This window comes from Canis aureus, chromosome 3 (genome assembly GCF_053574225.1).
Source record: "Canis aureus isolate CA01 chromosome 3, VMU_Caureus_v.1.0, whole genome shotgun sequence".
NCBI classification, from domain to species: Eukaryota; Metazoa; Chordata; class Mammalia; order Carnivora; family Canidae; genus Canis; species Canis aureus.
In genome coordinates this window covers 33,092,640-33,114,097 of record NC_135613.1, presented here as the reverse complement: position 1 = coordinate 33,114,097, position 21,458 = coordinate 33,092,640, and the positions used below count along the sequence as shown (strand labels likewise).

Genomic DNA, 21,458 nt, shown 5'->3' with positions numbered 1-21,458 from the left:
TTTACAAAATAAAAGTCATACTAAAAATATTCAAATAATCCAAAAAAGCAGGAGAAGGAGAACAGAAGATCAAAAACCAGAGAGAACAATAAATAACAGATAATGGTCAACCTAAGTCTTATTGTATCAATAATTACTTTGAACATTAATGATCTAAATCACACTCTCAAACAAATATAATGCAAATCACATATGCACTTTGAAATTTTCTAATACATATTTTGTTTAATATATATTTTAACCCAATATATCCAAACTATTTTCACTTTGACAAGTAAGAAATAAAAAAATTAATAATAAAATACTTTACATTCTATTTTTCATAGTAAGTCTTCAAAATCCAATGTGTACTTCATACAGCACATCTCAATTTGGACTAGTCACATTTCAAGGACTCAATAATCACATACAGTTAGTGGCTACTATATCAGACAGCATAGGCTTAAACATCCAGTTAAAAGGCAGAAATTGACAAATGATAAAAAATACACTATTGCCTACAAATCTATCTACCTTATGCAGATAGATTAATACCATAAATATGTTAAGAGCAAATAAACAGAAAAAAATGTATCATGCAAACAGTAAGCACAGGAAGACCGGAGTGGCTTTTTTTTTTTTTTTTTTTTTTGAGAGTGAGAGAGAGAGGATGGGGAGAGAGGGAGTGAGGGAGAAGCAGAGAGAAAATCTTGAGGCTCCACACACAATGAGGAGCCTGAGGAAGGGCTTGATCTCACAACCCCAAGATCATGACCTGAGCAGAAATCAAGAGTCAGATGCTCAATCAACTAAGTCACCCAGGTGCCCCTGGAGTGGATATTTTAGCCAGATAAAACAGACTTCTAAACAAAGAATATAACCAGACATAAAGAATGATATTTCATAATGAAAAAATGGAAGACATACAACGATAAATGTGCTTTATAATAGAATCTCAAAATAAATGAAGCAAAAATTGACAGAACTAAAGGGGAAAGAGACAATCCCACAATTAATATAAGAGATTTAAAAAAAAAATAAAAAATAAATTTAAAAAAAGAGATTTTAACACCCCTCTCTCAGCAACTGATAGAGCAAAACAAATAAATCACTAGACACATAGATCTGAAAATCCTATCAATCATCTCAATTTAATTGACATGTTTAGAACATACGCCAGTAACTGCAGAATCCGCATTATTTTCCAAGTGCATATGATAGATAAATTCACCAGTAATATATACCATATGTTGAGCCATAAGATAAAATTCAAGAAATCTTAAAGGATCAAAATCAAAGTATATTCTCTGACTACAGCAGAATTAAATTAGAGAGCAATAACAGTAAGATTTTAAGATATCCAGGAAAATTCCAAATACCTGGATATTAAACAGCATACTTACAAATAATTTACAGGTCAAAGACAAAATTATAAGAAACATGAAAAATATTTTGAACTGAATAATGATGAAATATATCAAATTTTGTGAAAGGTAGCTAAAATACCATAGAGAAAAATGTACAGCTTTAAATACTTATATTAGAAAAGGAGAAAGAAGGGATGCCTGGGTGGCTCAGCGGTTAAGCAACTGCCTTCAGCCCAGGGCATGATCCTGGAGTCCCAGGATTGAGTCCTGCATCAGGCTCCTGCTTTATCAGGAGCCTGCTTCTCTCTCTGCCAATGTCTTTGCCTCTCTTCTCTCTCTGGGTCTCTCATGAATAAATAAATAAAAAATATATTTAAAAAAAAAAAAAAAAGAAAAGGAGAAAGATCTAAAACAAAAGACCTAAGGTTCTCTTATAAAAAACTTAAAAAAAGAAAACCAAAGTAAAACCAAGGTAGGTTGAAGGAAGGAAAATATAAAGAACAGGAATCAATGAGATGAAAAAAACATACAATAAAGAAAATCAACAAAACCAAGGCTGACTCTTTGTAAAGCTTAATAAAACTGACAAACCTCTAGCTAGACAGATCAAGAAAAAAAGGGAGAAAGAACATCAATCACCAATACAAGGAATAAAAAGGAAGTTATCTCCTTAGATCCTATAGACATTAAAAAAATAGAGAATAGTTTGCACAACCTCAGTCAATAAATTTGACAACTTAAATAAAATGGGTAAATTTCTTTAAAAATATAACTTATAAAAATTGACAGACACTGGAAGAAACAGAAAATCTGAATAGGTCCATATTTATTAACCAATTTTAACATCTCAGAAGTTTTCCCAAAAAGAAAACTGAAAATCACTTGATTACACTGGTAAATTCCACGAAGCAGTCAAGGAAGAACTAATACTAATCTTACACAAACTTTTTCAGAAAATACAGAATGAATGGTCACTGCTCAATTTGTCTTATGAGACCAGCATAACTTTAATGACACGTTGTCACAAATGGCAAGATCTCATTCTTTTTTATGGCTGAGTAATATTCCATTGTGTACATATACACAAATTAACCCCCCCCCCCCACAACACACACCCCACATCTTTATCTAGTCATCTATTGATGGATACTTAGGTTGCTTCCATATTGTGGCTGTAGCAAATAACACTGCTACAAACATAAGGGGTGCAAAATCTTTTCAAATTAGTGATTTTGCTTTCTTTGGGTAAATACCTACTAGTGACATTATGGATCGTATGATATCTCTATTTTTTTAATTTCTTGAGGTAAAGGCAATTAGTGAATTCCTTTTTTAGTGGCAAAATGAAATTTCCTCAGTGAAATTTGCTAAGTTAATCTGCATCTCACCAAAGATATTACCTTCTGGACAGAGTCCCAGTGCTTCATAAGTAAGGAGTTCATTGACAGAAAAGCAATCATGAAGTTCTATAACATCAATATCACTTGGTGTCAGGCCAGATTTCTCATAGCACTTTTTGGCAGCTTCTTTACTCATATCATAGCCAACCTAAAACCAAAACCACATATAAATACATTAAGGGCATCAATACTGGGACTTTTATTTAAGATTTATAAGAGATTAAATGCATAATCTTTGTTGCTGAAAATGGAGTGCATATATTGAAATCTTGGTTGATTGTATATTACATAGAAGTCCAAATAAAAGAATATTCAGGATGGAGAATGTACAAATTAAATTCTGTACTATAAAGAACAGAATTTTTTTTAAGACTTTCTTTTTCTTTCTTTCTTTCTTTCTTTCTTTCTTTCTTTCTTTCTTTCTTTGAGAGAGCAAGCATAAGTTGGGGGCAGGGCAGAGGGAGAGGGAGAAGCAGACTCCCCACTGAGCAGGGAGCCCAACACAGGCCCAATCCCAGGACCGAGACCATGACCCGCAGTCGAAGGTGGACACCCAACCAAACGATCTACCCAGGTGCCCTAAAGAATAGAATTTTTTTTTAACATTTTACTTATTTATTCATGAAAGACACAGAGAGAGAGGCAGAAATACAGGCAAAGGGAGAAGCAAGTTCCCTGCAGGGAGCCTGATGCGGGACTCGATCCCAGGACCCCGGGATCATGACCCGAGCCAAAGGCAGACGCTCAACCACTGAGCCACCCAGCATCCCAAGAACAGAATTTTAAATAAGATATATAAAAAGGGGGGGTAGCCCGGGTGGCTCAGTGGTTTAATGCCACCTTCAGCCCAGGGTGTGATCCTGGAGACCCAGGATCGAGTCCCACATCAGGCTCCCTGAATAGAGCCTGCTTCTCCCTCTGCCTGTGTCTATGCCTCTTCCTCTCTGTGTGTCTCTCATGAATAAATAAATAAAATCTTAAAAAAAAAAAAGATATATAAAAAGGACTTATGGCAACCCAGGTGGCTCAGCGGTTTAGTGCTGCCTTCAGCCCAGGGCGTGATCCTGGAGACCTGGGATCAAGTCCTATGTCAAGCTCCCTGCATGGAGCCTGCTTCTCCCTCTACCTGTGTCTCTGCCTCTCACTCTTTCTGTCTCTCATGAATAAATAAATAAAATCATAAATAAATAAATAAATAAATAAATAGGACTTATAATTCCTCAGGCCATATCTTGTGCAGTTACAAAAACTCTATCAAACCACAATGTGTTGTTGTGGTAAACAGGCTGGAAGATATTGACCAATAGATCATTATGACTCCGATACACTAAAAAATAAGAGGAATTTCTACATGAAAATAAACAATCTTCTTTTAAAAAAGTCATATAGGATTCCATTTTTCCAAATCCTTGCTTTTAACACCTCTTTGGTCTCAGATAATAACAAGAAAACTCAATTTTTCTCCTAGGCATAAAATTGTGGCATAAATATACTATAATCAGAAAACCTGAGAAGTTCTACCTCAGCCACATCCCAGCTTTGTGATCTTGGGCAAGTTATAGACCCATTTTCAAATTCAAAGCATTATTGCAATATCATTTTTATCATAAGCTCTAATTACCTTATGATTGGTATATATGTGTGTATGTTATGCACATTTGCATTTTTTAAATATATGTGTGTATCTTCAAATATTCAACTAACTTAGCTCTGCATTCTCATTTTCTTAACCTCCTCCATATTTACTCAATCTTTAATTAGGATTTTTAAAGCTCTAAGGGTCAAGAAAATTCCCTGACGATATCCTTGTTTTTCCCTTAACTCTGTAAGAAAGGAGTTTTGGGCATATCTAGCCAACTCAAAAATTAAAAAAACAAAAAAACTAAACCCCACCAAAATAGCATGTCTAGTTAGTTAAAAATGCATGCGTGACAAGGATGGGTTATAATATTGAATTTTCTGGACTTCTAGAGCTAGTAACAATATGTCATCTTGACATTTTTAAACAGAAATCCCTCAGGCAGCCCGGGTGGCTTAGTGGTTTAGTGCTGCCTTCAACCCAGGGCGTGATCCTGGAGACCCGGGATCGAGTCCCACATCGGGCTCCCTGCATGGAGCCTGCTTCTCCCTCTGCCTGTGTCTCTGCCTCTGTGTGTGTGTGTGAGTGTGTCTCTCATGAATAAATAAATAAAATATTTAAAAAAATCTTTAAAAAGAAATCCCTCAATTGATAAATAAAATTGAATCTCAGACATACCGCTTTAATAACGCTTTTCTCTTCAAATGAACTTGGCAAGTCAGTTACCATCTCTTGTGCCAAAATTTCCACAGCTTTGGATTGCAGGTTGTACTTCTGTACAAATTGTTCACTAGCCAAAACTGCTGCTGCAGCACCATCTGAAGTGGGGCTAAGAGGAAGTAAAAATAATTATTTACACCTAGTCCTTGTTCTTTCTATGCAGAAGGAAGAGCTGAATGTGCTCGCTAGTCATTGCACTGTCTTCTTTGTGAAACCTACCGTTAAAGATTACACATGCTTCCCAACTGAGGCCTGAACCTCCATCAAGAACTGAAATGGGGGCAGCTAGGGTGGCTCAGCAGTTTAGCGCCACCTTCAGCCCAGGGTGTGATTTTGGAGACCCAGGATCGAGTCCCACATCGGGCTCCCTGAATAGTGGCTGCTTCTCCCTCTGCCTGTGTCTCTGCCTCTCCCTCTCTCTCTGTGTATTCTCATGAATAAATAAATAAAATCTTAATAAAAAAAAAAAAAAACTGAAATGGTACCAGTCACTGTTTGGGCTCAAAGAGTCTCTCCCAGGAAGTTCTTACTCCAAAGAATCCTGGATTTGCCTCTGCAAATGCACCAGGCATCTTCTGGTGACTCCTGAGGAGTCCATAAGGTTAGTTCTATCCCATTACAATAAAAATTCTACGATAGGCCTAACTAGCTCCAACTTTGCTATCTCCCAAATAACCAGCCTTGGAATCCTTTTGAAAACTGGGAAAAAATAGAATACGAGATACCAGAAAGTCCAAAACAGAAAGTGGTTTAGTTAAGACTCTTGAGATCTCCCCAAAACAGATATTTTCCTGATAGCAAGCTCTGAAGGAAAGTGGCAAACACCAAAAGCCTTCTCTGAGTTCAGCTGGTCTTTATAAACGGGCAGACCAGTTACCCTGGGTGGCTCAGCGGTTTAGCGCCGCCTTTGGCCCAGGGTGTGATCCTGGAGGCCTGGGATCAAGTCCCACATCGGGCTCCCTGTATAGAGGCTGCTTCTCCCTCTGCCTATGTCTCTGCCTCTCTCTCTGTGTCTCTCATGAATAAATAAATAAAATCTTTTTTTAAAAAAATAAATGGGCAGATCTTCGTATTGCAACAGATAAAAGCTGACCCTGTTTGTTCACCGGCATCCCAGTCCATATCTTCCAGGTGAGAAGTGGGCACAGGCAGGAGCTCTGCAGTACTAATTCAATCTTCTGGGGGACAGATACTGTCAAGCACTTTTCAAGATGCAACTATTTATCATTATTAGAGGGTTTTTTTTCTTGTTTTTCTTGGTTTTTGTTTTTCTTGTTTCACATTTACTCTTAGTTACTAGCAGTGAGTAACATTTCCTAAGGTAAACGCATACAGCAGAGAAAACAAAATCCTCAAGGGAGAAACTCTGGACTCCACTGGCCTTCTAAGCCATATTTAAATGAATAAAACACAATTTTTAAGAAGTTGGTAGAACTCATGAAAGAAGGAAATAAAATGCATAATTTTCCAAGAGAAAACATGGTCTATCTCCAGATACTAATAGGAAGTAAAGGTCCTCATTCCAGAGTGAGGACTACATTAGCAGGAGTGCTATAAAAGCAGATACAGATACAGATTTACCCAGACACACAAAGCCTAAGGTTACCTAAGGTGGGAGGAGGGAGCAGTTACTTTTTTCTATTAAATATTAAAATGTGGGGGTGTCCGGGTGGCTCAGTCAGTTGAGCATCCAACTCTTGGTTTCAGCTCATGAGTGGTGGGAACTAGCCCCATGTCTGACTCCGCACTCAGCAGGCAGCCTGCTTGAAGATTTTCTCCTCTGCTCCTCCCCACCCTCCAGTCTCTCTCTCTCTCAAATAAATAAATAAATATATTTTAAAAAAATGAATACTGAATAAATATTAAAATGTGGTTTTCTTACCAACATTGTAAGATGGTCAAAAAATCAAAAACGTTTTGAGATGTCATCACTTCGTCTAAACTGAATTCCTTTTGGAACTGGGAATTCCTAAACACAAAATAAGTAGTTATAGAATATGAGGTAGCAATTACAATTTCTTTGAAAATGTTCTAATCCAGAAGTCAGAGAATAATAAGTAAATATTCTTTTTACAACCAAAAGACAGGCTTTTATGAGCAGTTTCAACCTTTAATATAAGTTGTTTGAAGTTTTAAAAAATCTGAACTCCAAAATACCATATGCTGTATAATAAAAAAAATTTGTCTAATTTTTGTCCTGGGTTCCTAGCAAGGAGCTTCTAAAACCCTTGCAATTTCCTGAGTTACAGGAGTGTCTTTGTTATGCTAATAGGGTAGTGACTCACAGTGGGCCCCTTGTTAACTGAGGGGGGAGTAGGTTGGACACAGGGGGCTGGTCAACAGAAACATCAACCATGTGAATACAGGGTTAGGACTTCTCAGCCTCTTTGACCCCTAAGGAGAAGGGAGGGGCTGGAGATTGAGTTCACTCATGTGGCCAATGATTTAGTCAAGTTTAATAAAGCCCCAATAAAAAACTCTGGACACTGAAACATGCTGGAGCTTCCTGGTTGGTGAGTACCTTCATATACCAGGAGGGTGATGTGTCCTGATTCCATGGGGAGAGGGTACAGAAACTCTGCTTTAGGAACATTCTCAGACTTTACCCTATGTGCCTTTTCATTTGGTTGTTCCTGAGTTGTATCCTTTATAATAATACTATAATGACAAGTATAACACTTTCCTGAGTTCTGTGAGTAACTCTAGTGAACTGTCGAACCTAAGGGGTCATGGAAACCCCTGAATTTATTGTCAGTTGGTCAGAAGTGCAGGTGACCTGGGGACCCTACTTGTGGCTGATGTCTTAAGTGAGGGCAGTCTTGTGGAGGACTAATTCAGGGGTCTGCATGAACTCGGGTGCTTAGTGACAAAACGGAATTACAGTACATCCAGTAGGTGTCAGATCAGTTGGAGGTTAAAATAGAATACCATTTTCTTTCCCCTGCAGAATTATTAAATACTAGTTCCTTAAAAGCAAAACAAGGGCGCCTGGGTGACTCAGTTGGTTAAGCATCTGACTCTTGGTTTTGGCTCAGTTCATGATCTCAGGGTTGTGCGATTAGAATCCCATATCAGGCTCCACACTCAGCATAGCATCTGCCTGAGATTCTCTCCTTCTCCCTCTGCCTCTCCCTCCATGCTCACACATGCTCTCTCTCTCTCTCTCTCATTCAAATACATGAATAAATAAAATATTTTTTAATGTTATACAAGGTGCCATGGGACATCAGAGGCTGGGCATCAGACCCAGATACCAAAGGGAGCTTCCTCTCTGGAAGCAAATAAAAGAAAGTAGGAGATAGAGAATTCCTGGCAAAAAGATCAGTATACACAAACCCTCTTTAGTTTAAAGTAGTTCATTGAAGCTAGGGCACAAAGTCTGGGAGGAAATGTGGATTCAAGTTGAAGAAGACAGAGTAAGAGAAATAAACAAAAATCAGATCGTGAAAGGCCAGTATATGGATTTACATTTTATACTGAAAACAATGAGGAACTACTAAAGGATATGTGACAATCAGACTTAAATTTAAATAAGAAGGCTACAAAATGGAAAAGGGATGGTAAAGGTCATCACCAAAAGCAACTAAACTATGAAATTAGGGCAATAATTAAGGCAAGAAATGATAAGGGTCTAAAGTAGGAAACTAAGAAGTGAAAGATAGAGAGAAGGGATGAATTCAAGAGAGTAAGGAGGCAGAATAACTAGGCTTCAGTTCATCCTCAACTCATCTGCAACTCATATGGGACACTGAGGAAGAAGGCAAAGTTAAGAGTGACTTCTAGGGATCCCTGGGTGGCGCAGCGGTTTAGTGCCTGCCTTTGGCCCAGGGCGCAATCCTGAAGACCCGGGATCGAGTCCCACATCGGGCTCCCGGTGCATGGAGCCTGCTTCTCCCTCTGCCTGTGTCTCTGCCTCTCTCTCTCTCTCTCTCTCTCTGTGACTATCATAAATAAAAATTAAAAAATAAAAAATAAATTAAATAAGAGTGACTTCTAGTCAGGGTGCCTGAGTGGCTCAGTAACCCGCATCCAACTCTTGAACTTAGCTCAAATCTTGGTCTCTGGGTCATGAGTTCAAGCTCCACACTGGGCTCCACACCCCACACGGGCTCCACACTGTGTGTGGAGTCTGCATTAAAAAAAAAAAAGGAATGACTTTTAGTTTTCTATAATTAGGTATATATTGATACATACTGATGTCATTCATGGAGAATACTGAAGGAAAAACAGGGTTGAGGGGAATGATACATTCCGTATGGACATGTTGACTCTGAGGCACTTGTGGAGCATCTAAGTACACACAACTAGGAGAAAGTTATAACTTTCATATATAAAATTATATAACAAGTCTGAGGGCTCACGTAGCATGAGCTATCCCCTAATTCTATCACTACTTATCACAGAATCTCACGGCCTTTAAGTTTTTTTTTTTTAAGATTTTATTTATTTATTCATGAGAGACACAGAGAGAGAGGTAGAGACACAGGTTAGAGGGAGAAGCAGGCTCCATGCAGGGAGCCCAACACAAGACTCAATCCCACGTCTCCAGGATCACACCCTGAGCCAAAGGCCACGCTAAACCGCTGAGCCACCCCAGGTATCCCACCCTTAAGTATTCTTATAATTTGTGAGAAAACATTTGAAAATAGTTTTGTAATTCAACCTTCTGAGAAATAGGTAACAGGGTGGGACGCCCATAAAGATGGTCTAAAGACTACTCATCCAAACCCTACAATCAGTGACAGCAAAGTTTTATTGAATATATACTATGTTCCAATAACCTGCCAGATAGTGAAGATTATTCACTTCAGGACAAGACAGGATGTCTGCTCAAGAACCACCATCATCAAGAAGAAAGACTTAAAAATAACTAAGTATGGTAGTGCGATGTGTTATAATAGAGGTTATACAGACAGTGCAACTGAGCTCATGAGAAGAGAAACAATTAAGCCCAGGAAGCTTTAAAAAGGGTATTAAGAGGGGACCTCTGGGTAGTGCAGTCAGTTGAGCATCCAATTATTGGTTTCAGCTCAGGTCATGATCTCAGGGTCATGGGATCAAGCCCCGTGTTGAGCTCAGCAAGGAGTCTGCTCAAGTTTCTCTCTCCCTCTGCTTTTGCCCTTTCCTGCACTTGCTTTCTCTCTTTCTCTCTCTCTCTCTCTCTAATAAGTAAATAAATCTTAAAAGAAAAAAAAAGATGTTAAGAGAAGTGACATTTGGGCTGGGGGATTGATGAGTAAGTAGATATCTACCAAACAAAAGAAAAAAAAAAAGATGTTAAGAGAATGACATTTGGGCTGGGGGATTGATGAGTAAGTAGATATCTACCAAACAAAAGAAAAAAAAAAGATGTTAAGAGAATGACATTTGGGCTGGGGATTGATGAGTAAGTAGATATCTACCAAACAAAAGAAAAGCAAAAGAATAACTAAAAACACAAAAGTGAGTACTGTGTACTATACTCAGGAAAAAACAATCTGGTGAGGATAGAGATTAGGAACAGCCAGAAAGTGGTAGGAAATAAGACTGGCAAAATAGAGCAGGCCAAATTATAGCCATATTATTATGTCATATGAAGCAATTCATATTCTATCATATAAACAATGAAAAATCACTAAAGCTTTTGTAATACCCTTATATCTTTCATAAAATACCCTTTGATCCAGGGCATGGGATTAGATACTATTTGTTAATTAGGTATGCCCTGAACTCAAACATCAATTTATTTATTTAAAAAAAATTTTTTTTAACTATTCCACTTACCTATTCATGAGACACAGAGAGAGAGAGGCAGAGACACAGGCAGAGGGAGAAGCAGGCTCCACACAGGAAGCCTGATATGGGACTTGATCCTGGGACTCCAGGATCACGCCCCAAGCCGAAGGCAGATGCTCTACCGCTGAGCCACCCAGGCATCCCTCAAACATCAATTTAAAATTAGGGTAATCAGAGGCACCTGGATGGCTCAGTGGTTGAGCATCTGCCTTTGGCTCAGGTTGTGATCCTGGGTTCTAGGATTGAGTCCCACATCAGGCTCCCACAGGGAGCCTGCCTCTCCCTCTGCCTATGTCTCTGACTTTCTCTATGTGTCTCTCATGAATAGATTAAATCTTTTAATAAAAAAATCAATTAATTAATTAATTAACTAAGTAAAATTAGGAGAATTAGCAGTAGTATGTAGTATTAGAAATATGTGGTAATGATCCTTTGGGGTATAAAATATTTCTTGTCATGGTTTTATGTTAGTAAATATGACAAAATCTGTTTAATAGTTCAGAAACAATTTACTGAGCACCTATCATGCTCCAAGCTCTATGCTAAGCATTAAGAACAGGAAGAGGGCAGCCCTGGTGGCTCCACGGTTTAGCGCAACCTTCAGGCCAGGGCGTGATCCTGGAGACCTGGGATTGAGTCCCACGTCAGGCTCCCTGCATGGAGCTTGCTTCTCCCTCCCTCTGCCTGTGTCTCTGCCTCTCTCTCTATGTCTCTCATGAATAAATAAATAAGATCTTTAAAACAAAACAAAACAAAAAAGAACAGGAAGAGATGACTCTGGCCCTCAAGGAGTTTATAATCTAGTAGGAAGAAATATAAACATTATTTTACCACTACTTAGAATGATCCTGTGCAAGTTGCTTTATTTCTGTAAGCCCTGTTTTCCTTATCTATAAAATGAGAATAAAGATATCTACCTTATAGGGTCCTTGAGAGGATTAAATCAAAATGCATATAAAAATGCCTAGCACAGTGACACAGAGTTGGCATTTAATAAAGCTAGCTATTACTCTTTCATTGCCTAGTGGTATTGTTTTCGTAGAAATTATAGTTATGTGGCACTTATTCAATTGCCAGTGAACCAATTTTATCAGCAACCATTAAGAACATGCTACGAACCAGGCATTGCACTAAGTTCTAGGGATTCAAGGATGAATGATCTGTAATACACAGGATTTAATTTTACTTAAGATCATTTAGGATATAAATAATCATATTATTCTACCAGAATAAAAGTTAATGACACTAACATGACTAAAACACATTACTAAAGCAATACAAATAATTTAATAGAAAGTAATTTATATGGCTACTGATAGGCTATTTGCAAACATTTTAAGAAAAGTTTTAAGGAATGGTTTAAAATGGTTATTTTCAACTAGAATTATCACAATAAACTTCATTTACTGCAGTTGTAATGCATGACCAGTTACATCTTTAACACCAACCATTCACATTCTTTCTTAAACTTACATGGCATTCTAAATATAAATAGACCCGAAACTAAAACTATAGTCAAAAGTTTACTTGGGCACAAGCCTTTTATATGAAAAACAATAAAACATTCTAGTTAATATTTTTGAGGTTTTGAATTTACTCTTTTTAAAAAAAAAAAAAAGATTTTATTTATTTATCATGAGAGACACAGAGAGAGAGAGGCAGAGACACAGGCAGAGGGAGAAGCAGGCTCTATGCAGGGAGCCTGATGTGGGACTCGATCCCGGAACACCAGGACCACACCCTGAGCCAAAGGCAGATGCTCAACCACTGAGCCACCCAGGCGTTCCTTGAATTTACTTTTCAAGTATAAAGTTGTGCATTACACAGCAGGATAACCCAAATTTTCACTATTTCATATTTCCAAAATACTTACGGGTTATTAACTGAATGTTTATGATTTTTCCATCCAATTTTCGCAAACTGTTTAACTGTTGTTCCTGTAGAGAAAACAAACATCTATTAGTGAGATCATGTCTTCCTGTTGCTTATTAACAAATGTTGCAATGGACTGAGTGTCCCATTAAATATTTCCACATTTTCCCTTGTATAAATTATGAGTACTGACAACTTCAACAGATTTCTCACATAAATATTTCTTTAATTACACCTGAATATAATTAATGAATTGAATCTATTAATAAGCATATGAAATGAAAACAGTTCAAACTGGTCAAGTCTACCTAGTATAACTAGAGTCCAATTTCAAAAACCAGAAAATATAGCCTGGGATTCACAGTGGATATAAAGCAGGAAAGCACTGCCAGAAATTTTTCAAGGAGTCTGCCAAAGCATCTCAATGCCCCTAGACTAAGTGAATTTTATAAATCATACCCTCCAGGACCTGATCCTTCTCCTTCCTCATGATAAGGCAAAAGGGTCTTCAGAAAAGTTACAGCCTAACAAAAAATACGTTATGTTTTTAAATATCTTAACAAAAAGCTTAAAGATTAGTGTCAGAAAAACAAAAGTATACATTAAAAAAGTAAAATATGCAAGGTTTTTTTTTTACTACTTAAAAAAAAAAGATTTTCTTTGTTTATTTGAGATAGAGTGAGACCCAGAAAGATCACAGAGGGAGAGGGAGAAGGAGAAGCAGACTTGCCACTGAGCAGAGAGCCCAATGCAGGGCTCAATACTAGGACCCTGGGATCATGAACTGAGCCAAAGGCAGATGCTTAACTGGCTGAGCCATCCAGGGGCCCCCACTACTTTTTTTTTTTTTTTAAGATTTTTCTTTTATTCATTTGAGAGAGAGAGCACGAACAAGGGGGAGAGTCAGAGGGAGAGGGTAAAGTAGATTCCCTGCTGAGCAGGGTGCCTTACCCGGGGCTTGATTCCAGGACCCCAGGATCATGACCTGAGCTGAAGGCAGACACTTAACCAACTGAGTCCCCCAGGCACTCCCCTTTTTTTTTTTTTAATACTTTTAAGAAGACAAAGCAGCACAAGATAGGTTCTGAATCCTGCTTTAGAGCCAGAAGACTAAGGAAGAAAAAAAAAAGTCCACTGATAGGAGCTGATAATGTTATGTTAATGCATGGCACAGGAAAATGAAGAGTCCCCATTTCTGCTTCATCTCTATCTTCTCTGTCAGGAGGATGATCTTCAGAGCAGAAATGATATACGTATAATTGAGCAAATCTTGAAAGAAAGAAAGTAGAGTCCATGCCAGTGATCTTTTACCAATAAGGGTGATGATCAGGAGGCAGCCAACATGGATTCAGTAAGAACAAGCCATAGCAGATTAATATCTTTTTTTCATTGGTTTGACTGGCAGATCAGATGAAAACATAGTATCTGTATATCAGCAAGGCAATGAAATGTTTTAGGACATCTTTTGGGACAAGGTAAGGAAATACTATTGGTGGGTTTTGGTTTTTCTTTGCCGGGAGCATTTTGACGTTACTAAAAAAACAAGGGTTCTTCTGTCAAATGAGTTTAGATAATACTGGGTTAAACAAAGTTAAACAGATTTCTTTACAGCAAGACATTCAGAGCCTTTACTATTATTACATGTGTATTATTACTGTCTAAAAGGGGGTTAAAGGATGAAGCATCTCCCAACTTATCTGACTGATGTCATTAAAGAACCATACAAAGTTAATGTCCCACGGAACACATGCTGTGAAACCACCAGCACTGACTAATGCGTATTAACCTGAAGAAAAGTCTCTAGGCTAATCTCTAACCTCAGTCATGCTTTAGCTAGTATGTCTACCAAAAATTGGATTAGGAAATTAAATATATGCTCACCAAACCTGAACCCGGGAAGGACTGCTTTATAATGCTGAATCCAAATAGATTTCAACAAGGCTTATTAACCTTATTAATGGGTTGGATCAGAATGTAATTAATTAAATGACCAATTCTATTCCAGAAACCCCAAAACAACCTGGGAAAAGAAGAAGAAACTATGAAAAAGGCTCTGAGGTTCTGTTTGACTACAAGCTCAATATGATTTAACTGTGTTACAACTACCAGCAAAGCTCACATGTGATCACGGTATCTGCAATGAGACCGGTGATGATGGCTCATGAAACAAGTCAGATGAGAAACGGTTAAGGAGAAGAGAAGTTAAGCACAAGGTCTGGCTGGCTTCGGATATCTGAAGAGCTATAAGGTAAAAGAGGCGCATCTCTTGTGAGCCTCAGAAGACAGAAACAAGACCATGGGTGGAAACTATAGAGAGATCTGAGTTCAAAGTGGAAAAGAATACTGTAACGATTGGAATCATCAAAAAAATAGAGTGGGCTCAGTTGGTGGCAAGTTCCTTGTCGCAAGAAGTACAAATGCTTTATTGTCAGGTATTAGATTTACAAGTAATTCATTCATGGATTGATGAGGGAAGAGGGGCAAATGAACTCTATAAAAGCACTTGGCATACTGTCTGACATAAGAGATATTTAAGAAGTGTTGATGTCTTTTCTTTTCGTTTTTTCTTACCCTAGGACCCAATTAATCTATAGAAGACAGCAACTCTTTAAAAAATATTCCGCCAGTGACTTACTATATATTTATTAAGCCTGGGTACTAATGAAAAGGCTTGTTGACTACTGATCCTGAACTGCTAATTCAGATTTTTGGTTATTCAAAGGATATGTCTAATATAAAAACATTTCAGGGATGTCTGGGTGGCTCAGTTGAGTGTCTGCCTTTGGCTCAGAGAGTGATCCCGGGGTCCTGGGATCGAGTCCCGCATCAGTCTCCCTGCAGGAAGCCTATTTCTCCCTCTGCCTATGTCTCTGCCTCTCTCTGTGCTCTCATAAATAAATAAATAAAATCTTTTAAAAAAATTTTCAACCTCCTTGAGTCAAACTTTGAAGCCATAAAAATCTGCTGATTCTACAGCAGAACGTAAGCTACTACATTCTTATGCAATCATGTCTAGTCACAAACAGCAATTTCAAATGACAATTTAAAAGCCCGTAAGAGGGATGTCTGGGTGGCTCAGTGGTTGAGCGTCTGTTTGCCTTCCACTCAGGGCATGATCCTGGAGTCGGGGATGGAGTCCCACATCAGGCTCCCTGCAGGGAGCCTGCTTCTCCCTCTGCCTGTGTCTCTGCCTCTCTCTGTGTTTCTCATGAATAAATAAATTAAATCTTTTAAAAAAATAAATAAAACCCCATAAGATTCTATAATTTATTAATCTACTGGATGAAAAACAACGTTTCAACTAAAATACTGTACATTTATACCTCAAAGTTTGGGCTAGAAAATTGTCCAACTATTCTGAATAATATAAAACTTGAGAAAAGATATAAGCTTAAAAACACACCAGACACAGGACTTCCAGGTAGCTGAGGACAACAATTTAGCAACCTAAATCTCTCTCTCCATATCCTCCAAAAACAATATAGAATGACAAGAAGATTTTTAACTCTTTGAGGAACCTCCCACACAGTTTTCCAGAGTGGCTGTACCAGTTCACATTCCCACCAACAGTGCAAGAGGGTTCCCCCTTCTCTCTCTTTTTTTTTTTTTTAATTTTTATTTATTTATGATAGTCACACACACAGAGAGAGAGAGAGAGAGAGAGAGAGAGGCAGAGACACAGGCAGAGGGAGAAGCAGGCTCCATGCACCGGGAGCCCGACGTGGGATTCAATCCCGAGTCTCCAGGATCGCGCCCTGGGCCAAAGGCAGGCGCCAAACTGCTGCGCCACCCAGGGATTCCGAGGGTTCCCCTTTCTCCACATCCTCTACAACATTTGTTGTTTCCTGTCTTGTTAATTTTCGCCATTCTCACTGGTGTGAGGTGGTATCTCATTGTGGTTTTGATTTGTATTTCCCTGATGGCAAGTGATGCGGAGCATTTTCTCATGTGCTTGTTGGCCATGTCTATGTCTTCTTTGGTGAAATTTCTATTCTTGTCTTTTGCCATTTCATGATTGGATTGTTTGTTTCTTTGTTGTTGAGTTTAATAAGTTCTTTATAGATCTTGGATGCTAGCCCTTTCTCTGATATGTTATTTGCAAATATCTTCTCCCATTCTGTAGGTTGTCTTTTAGTTGTTTTCTGTTTCTTCTGCTGTGCAGAAGCTTTTTATCTTAATTAAGTCCCAATAATTCATTTTTGCTTTTGTTTAAGGGGACAAGATTTATGTTATCTTTCCTACTTCAATTTTTTGGCATGGAACATTCTAGATACTTCCCATATGATGTTCTATATATAAATACTTTTTTTACAGCTAAATCCTATATGGATTATTTCTTCAATTTAATTAAAAAAACACTTTATATTTTATATATCCTAGCATTGTCCACAGATCCGAATAAATTCCTGTTGTTTCTCATCACATGCATACAACTAACAATAGGTCTAAAAATTTTTTTAACATACCATATTTTTCCATGTGCTCTTTTCCAGCACATGCAAACATCTGAGGAGCAACTGGTTTGGCAGACAATCCATATTTATTGATGAAGACCTCAACATGCTTATCAAGTGGATTGGTCTTCTGTGAAGACTAAAGAAGAGGAAAAAAAAATCAGTAAGTACTTGACATGATAAGTGTCTCTTTCAACTGTTACAGTGTTACTAAGACATACACATACTCTAAGCACATAGTAAAAAATAAGCAATGTGAATAAAATTAGTCAGGAAATGTTTTACAGGAAAACAAGGAAAGGAAAAATAATCAAATGAGATATTAATTTTTTCACAAAATATCTATAAATAATCCAGTAAGCAGGGTGTCTGGGTAGCTCAGTCAGTTAAGTGCCCAACTCTTGGTTTTGGCTCAGGTCATGATCTCACAATATGGGATTGAGCCCCACATCAGGTTCTATGCTCAGCCTGGAGTCTGCTCTGGGTTTTCTCTCTCTCTCTCTCTCTCTCTCTCTCTCTTTCAATTAAATAAATAAAGTCTTTTAAAAATAATAAAATAAAAGAAAGAAAGAATTCAGTAGGTACTCATACTACTCAAGGTGCTGGGAATAAAATAGTGAGCAAAACAGATAAAAGCTCTGCTCCTCTGGCATTTACATCTGTGTCAGGGAGAGGGCAAAAGGTGATGAAGACAAAGATAAATTAGAATGTAAATAGGGGCACCTGGGTGGCTCAGTTGGTTAAGAGCCTGACTCTAGATTTCAGCTCAGGTCATGATCTCAGGGCTGTAGGATCAAGCCCCACCTTAGCCCTGCACTCAGTGCAGAGTCTGCTTGTCCCTCTCCTTCTATTCCTCCCCCCACTCACTTGTTCTTTTGCTCTCAAATAAATACACAAAATCTTTTTTTAAAAATGTAAACAATAATGCTATATAAAAGAATAAATCCAAGTAAGAGAATAAAGACTGAAAGTAGGGGACGCTTGGGTGGCTCAGTGGTTGAGCATCTGCCTTTAGCTCAGGACATGATCCTCGTGTCCTGGGATCAAGTCCCACATCGGGCTCCTCAGAGGGAGCCTGCTTCTCCCTCTGCCTGTGTCTCTGCCTCTCTCTATATATATCTCTCATGCATAAATAAATAAAATCTTAAAAAAAAAAAAGACCTGAACTGTTAAGAATCAGATGCTCAACCAAATGAGCCACCCAGGCACCCCAAGAAAAAAATAGTTTTAAAGAAAGAAAATTATTGTTAGATATTATAAACAACTCAACAATCCAAAGGCTATATTAATATAAATGGGTCTTACAGAGCCTGAACACAGAAACCTTAAAAATAAGTACATATAATTATGTATTTGGATAGCCAGAGATGGAAATTTTTTTCCTATCAAAAGAAATTTTTAAAAAAGAGAGAGAATATGTTTGTTGCTAAGTAAAAAGGAAATGCTAATTAAAACAGTGAAATACAACTTCTACTTCTAGACATGATGGATTACAGAAAAACAGATTTATCCTTCTACCTTAACCAACTAAAAACCAGGATAAAATATAAAAAATCAATCATTTTCAGTCAAGTAGAAAGAATAGTATAGTGACCTCTGAGAGAAGGAAAATAAATAAGATGAGCATTATGACTGTCCTCAGATTACTACCTGGAAACAGTATGAAAGAGTAACATAGGGTCCAGTAGTCTTCCTAAGTTGAATAAACAGAGTTTAGAGAAGTCAAGCAATCTCGAATTCACAGAGAAAATAAAGTGAGAGAGAGGGTGAGCATATGCACATGCTCTGAACATCTAGAGTATTCTCCTTGAGTCTTCAGTGAGTCTGATCAATACATGAGTATGAGGAAACTACTTAGATAAGGGGGAAAAAATTACTGGATAGGAGCAGATAGAACAATTCCCAATGCACACACAAGGCCAGAAATAGTTTTTATTCTCAAACCACAATAGAAAGATCTCCTAATATATGGGTTATCAATAATCCTAAGGTTATTGCCTGGAAGTCCAGGCCAGTTTGGCCCACAAATAAAGGCTTTTCTGATTCTACCTAACAGAGCTTAAAAGCAAATCTCAAAAGGATCAAACCATTTCTAAAAGAAACTGCCCCAGAACAAATCCCCAAATAGTTAAAGGAATATAAAAATTCAACACCCAACAAAGTAAAATGTACAGTGTCTAGCATCCAATCATAAATTATAAAATATGTAATAAAATAGAAAAATAAAACCTGTAAAGAGTAGATTAATTGATCAATAGAAATAGACTTAGAAATGACACATTAAGACAGCATGTAAATATACTCTAATTGTTCAAGAAGGCAGAAGCAGAAGCATGACAATGAAAAATATGGAAGATATAAAAAAAAGACCCACATGAAACTTTTAGAGATAAAAAAGTACAGAATATGAAATTAAAAACACACTAAATGGAATTAACAGCAGACATGGCAATATAGCTAATTAGTGAACTTAGGTACATAACAAAATAAAACATAAAAAGAAGAACTCTAGAAAAAAAATTAACAAAGCATCAGTGAGTCACAGAACAACAATCAAGTTTAGTAAATGTGTCACTGGAGTTCCAGAAAAAGAGAAGATGGAGAGAAGGAGAAGTCAGAAGAAAAATATTTTAAGACATAATGGCTAGAGACATCTGGGTGGCTAAGTTAGTTAAGCATCTGACTCTTGATTTTAGCTCAGGTCATGATCTCAGGGTCATGAAACTGAGTACTGCATTGTCTCCATGCTCAGTACTCAGTCAGCTTGCCCCTCTCCCACTGCTCCTCCCCCCACTCATGCTCACTATCTCTCTCTCAAGTAAATTTTTTAAAAAAATCAAAGACATAATGGCTGAAATTTTTCCAAATCTGTTGAAGACTATAACCCACATATCCAAGAACCTCAACTAACACCAAGCACAAAAAACATGATAAAAGTTCAACAAAGGGTATGGGGGGTGGCTCAGTCAGTTAAGCATCTGTCTTTTTTTTTTTTTTTTTTTTTTAAGCATCTGTCTTTAGTTCAGGGTCCTAGGATTTAGCCTCCATCCAGCTCACTGCTCAGTGGGAAGCCTGCTTCTCCCTCTCCAGTCTCCTGCTCCCCCTACTTGTGTTCTCTGGCTCTCTATCAAATAAATAAAACCTTTAAAAAAATTTCATCAAAGTACATTATAATAAAATTGGTTAAAATCAGTGATAAAAAAAAATCTCAAAAGCAACCAGAGAAAAAGATATATTAAGAATATAGGAATAATTCGGGGTGCCTGGGTGGCTCAGTTGGTTAAGTAAGGGACTCCTGACTTCAGCTCAGGTCTTGATCTCAGGGTCGTGAGTTCAAGCCCCACACTAGGCTCCACACTGGGCATGGAGCCTACTTTATTTATTTTTTTATTTATTTTTTTATTTTTTTAAATTTTTTTTAAGGTATTTATTTATTTATTTATTTATTTATTTATTTATTTATTTATTTATGATAGTCACAGAGAGAGAGAGAGGCAGAGACACAGGCAGAGGGAGAAGCAGGCTCCATGCACCGGGAGCCCGATGTGGGACTCGATCCCGGGTTGGAGCCTACTTTAAAAAAAAAAAAAAGAATATAGGAACAACAACAGAAAAAGAAGGATAGCAGACTTTACATCACAAAAAATGAAAGCCAAAGACAGTGAACCAATATCCTTAAAGCACTAAAATTTTTTATTTTTTATTTTTTTATTTTTTTAATTTATACAGAGGCAGAGAGAGAGAGAGGTAGGCAGAGAAGCAGAGACACAAGCAGAGGGAGAAGCAGGCTCCATGCAGGGAACCTGATGTGGGACTCGATCTTGGGTCTCCAGGATCACACCTCAGGCTGCAGGCAGCGCTAAACCGCTGCACCACTGGGGCTGCCCAAAGCACTAAAATTTTTTAAAAAGTAATGCTAAATTAGAATTCTGTACCCACCGAATATATCTTTCAAAAAATAAGATAAATAAACATTTATTAAAACATACAAAAGCTAAGAGAACTCATCACCAGCAAACCAGCACTATACAAAATGTTAAAGAAAATTCTTCAAGCAAACAGAAAATGACCCTAGAAGGAAATATGAATCAATATAAAGGAATAAAGAGCACTGAAAATGATAACTATGTGTATAATTCAAGTTACCTTTAAAACTACTTTATTTTTTTTAATTTATTTTTTATTGGTGTTCAATTTACCAACATACAGAATAACCCCCAGTGCCCGTCACCCATTCACTCCCACCCCCCGCCCTCCTCCCCTTCTACCACCCCTAGTTCGTTTCCCAGAGTTAGCAGTCTTTACGTTCTGT

At 37.7% G+C, this 21,458-nt stretch overlaps 1 protein-coding gene and 1 long non-coding RNA gene across 3 annotated transcripts in view; one reads left to right on the top strand and one right to left on the bottom strand.

Annotated features, from left to right (window-relative positions):
• Positions 1 to 5,507, top strand: part of LOC144310597 (uncharacterized) — a 34,260-nt gene extending 28,753 nt beyond the window's left edge. The window contains exon 3 of the long non-coding RNA XR_013376268.1: positions 5,209 to 5,507. This is a non-coding gene — a long non-coding RNA (uncharacterized LOC144310597). The remainder of the gene's footprint in view (positions 1 to 5,208) is intronic.
• Positions 1 to 21,458, bottom strand: part of SCP2 (sterol carrier protein 2) — a 103,213-nt gene that overhangs the window by 58,015 nt on the left and 23,740 nt on the right. The window contains exons 6-10 of one of the 2 annotated variants that reach the window (XM_077891794.1): positions 17,159 to 17,285; positions 12,694 to 12,757; positions 6,928 to 7,014; positions 5,004 to 5,154; positions 2,747 to 2,894 (exon numbers count right to left, since the gene is read on the bottom strand). In XM_077891794.1, coding sequence (XP_077747920.1) covers positions 2,747 to 2,894; positions 5,004 to 5,154; positions 6,928 to 7,014; positions 12,694 to 12,757; positions 17,159 to 17,285 — 577 coding nt within the window. The remainder of the gene's footprint in view (positions 1 to 2,746; positions 2,895 to 5,003; positions 5,155 to 6,927; positions 7,015 to 12,693; positions 12,758 to 17,158; positions 17,286 to 21,458) is intronic. The other variant, XM_077891795.1, reaches the window with a different exon arrangement.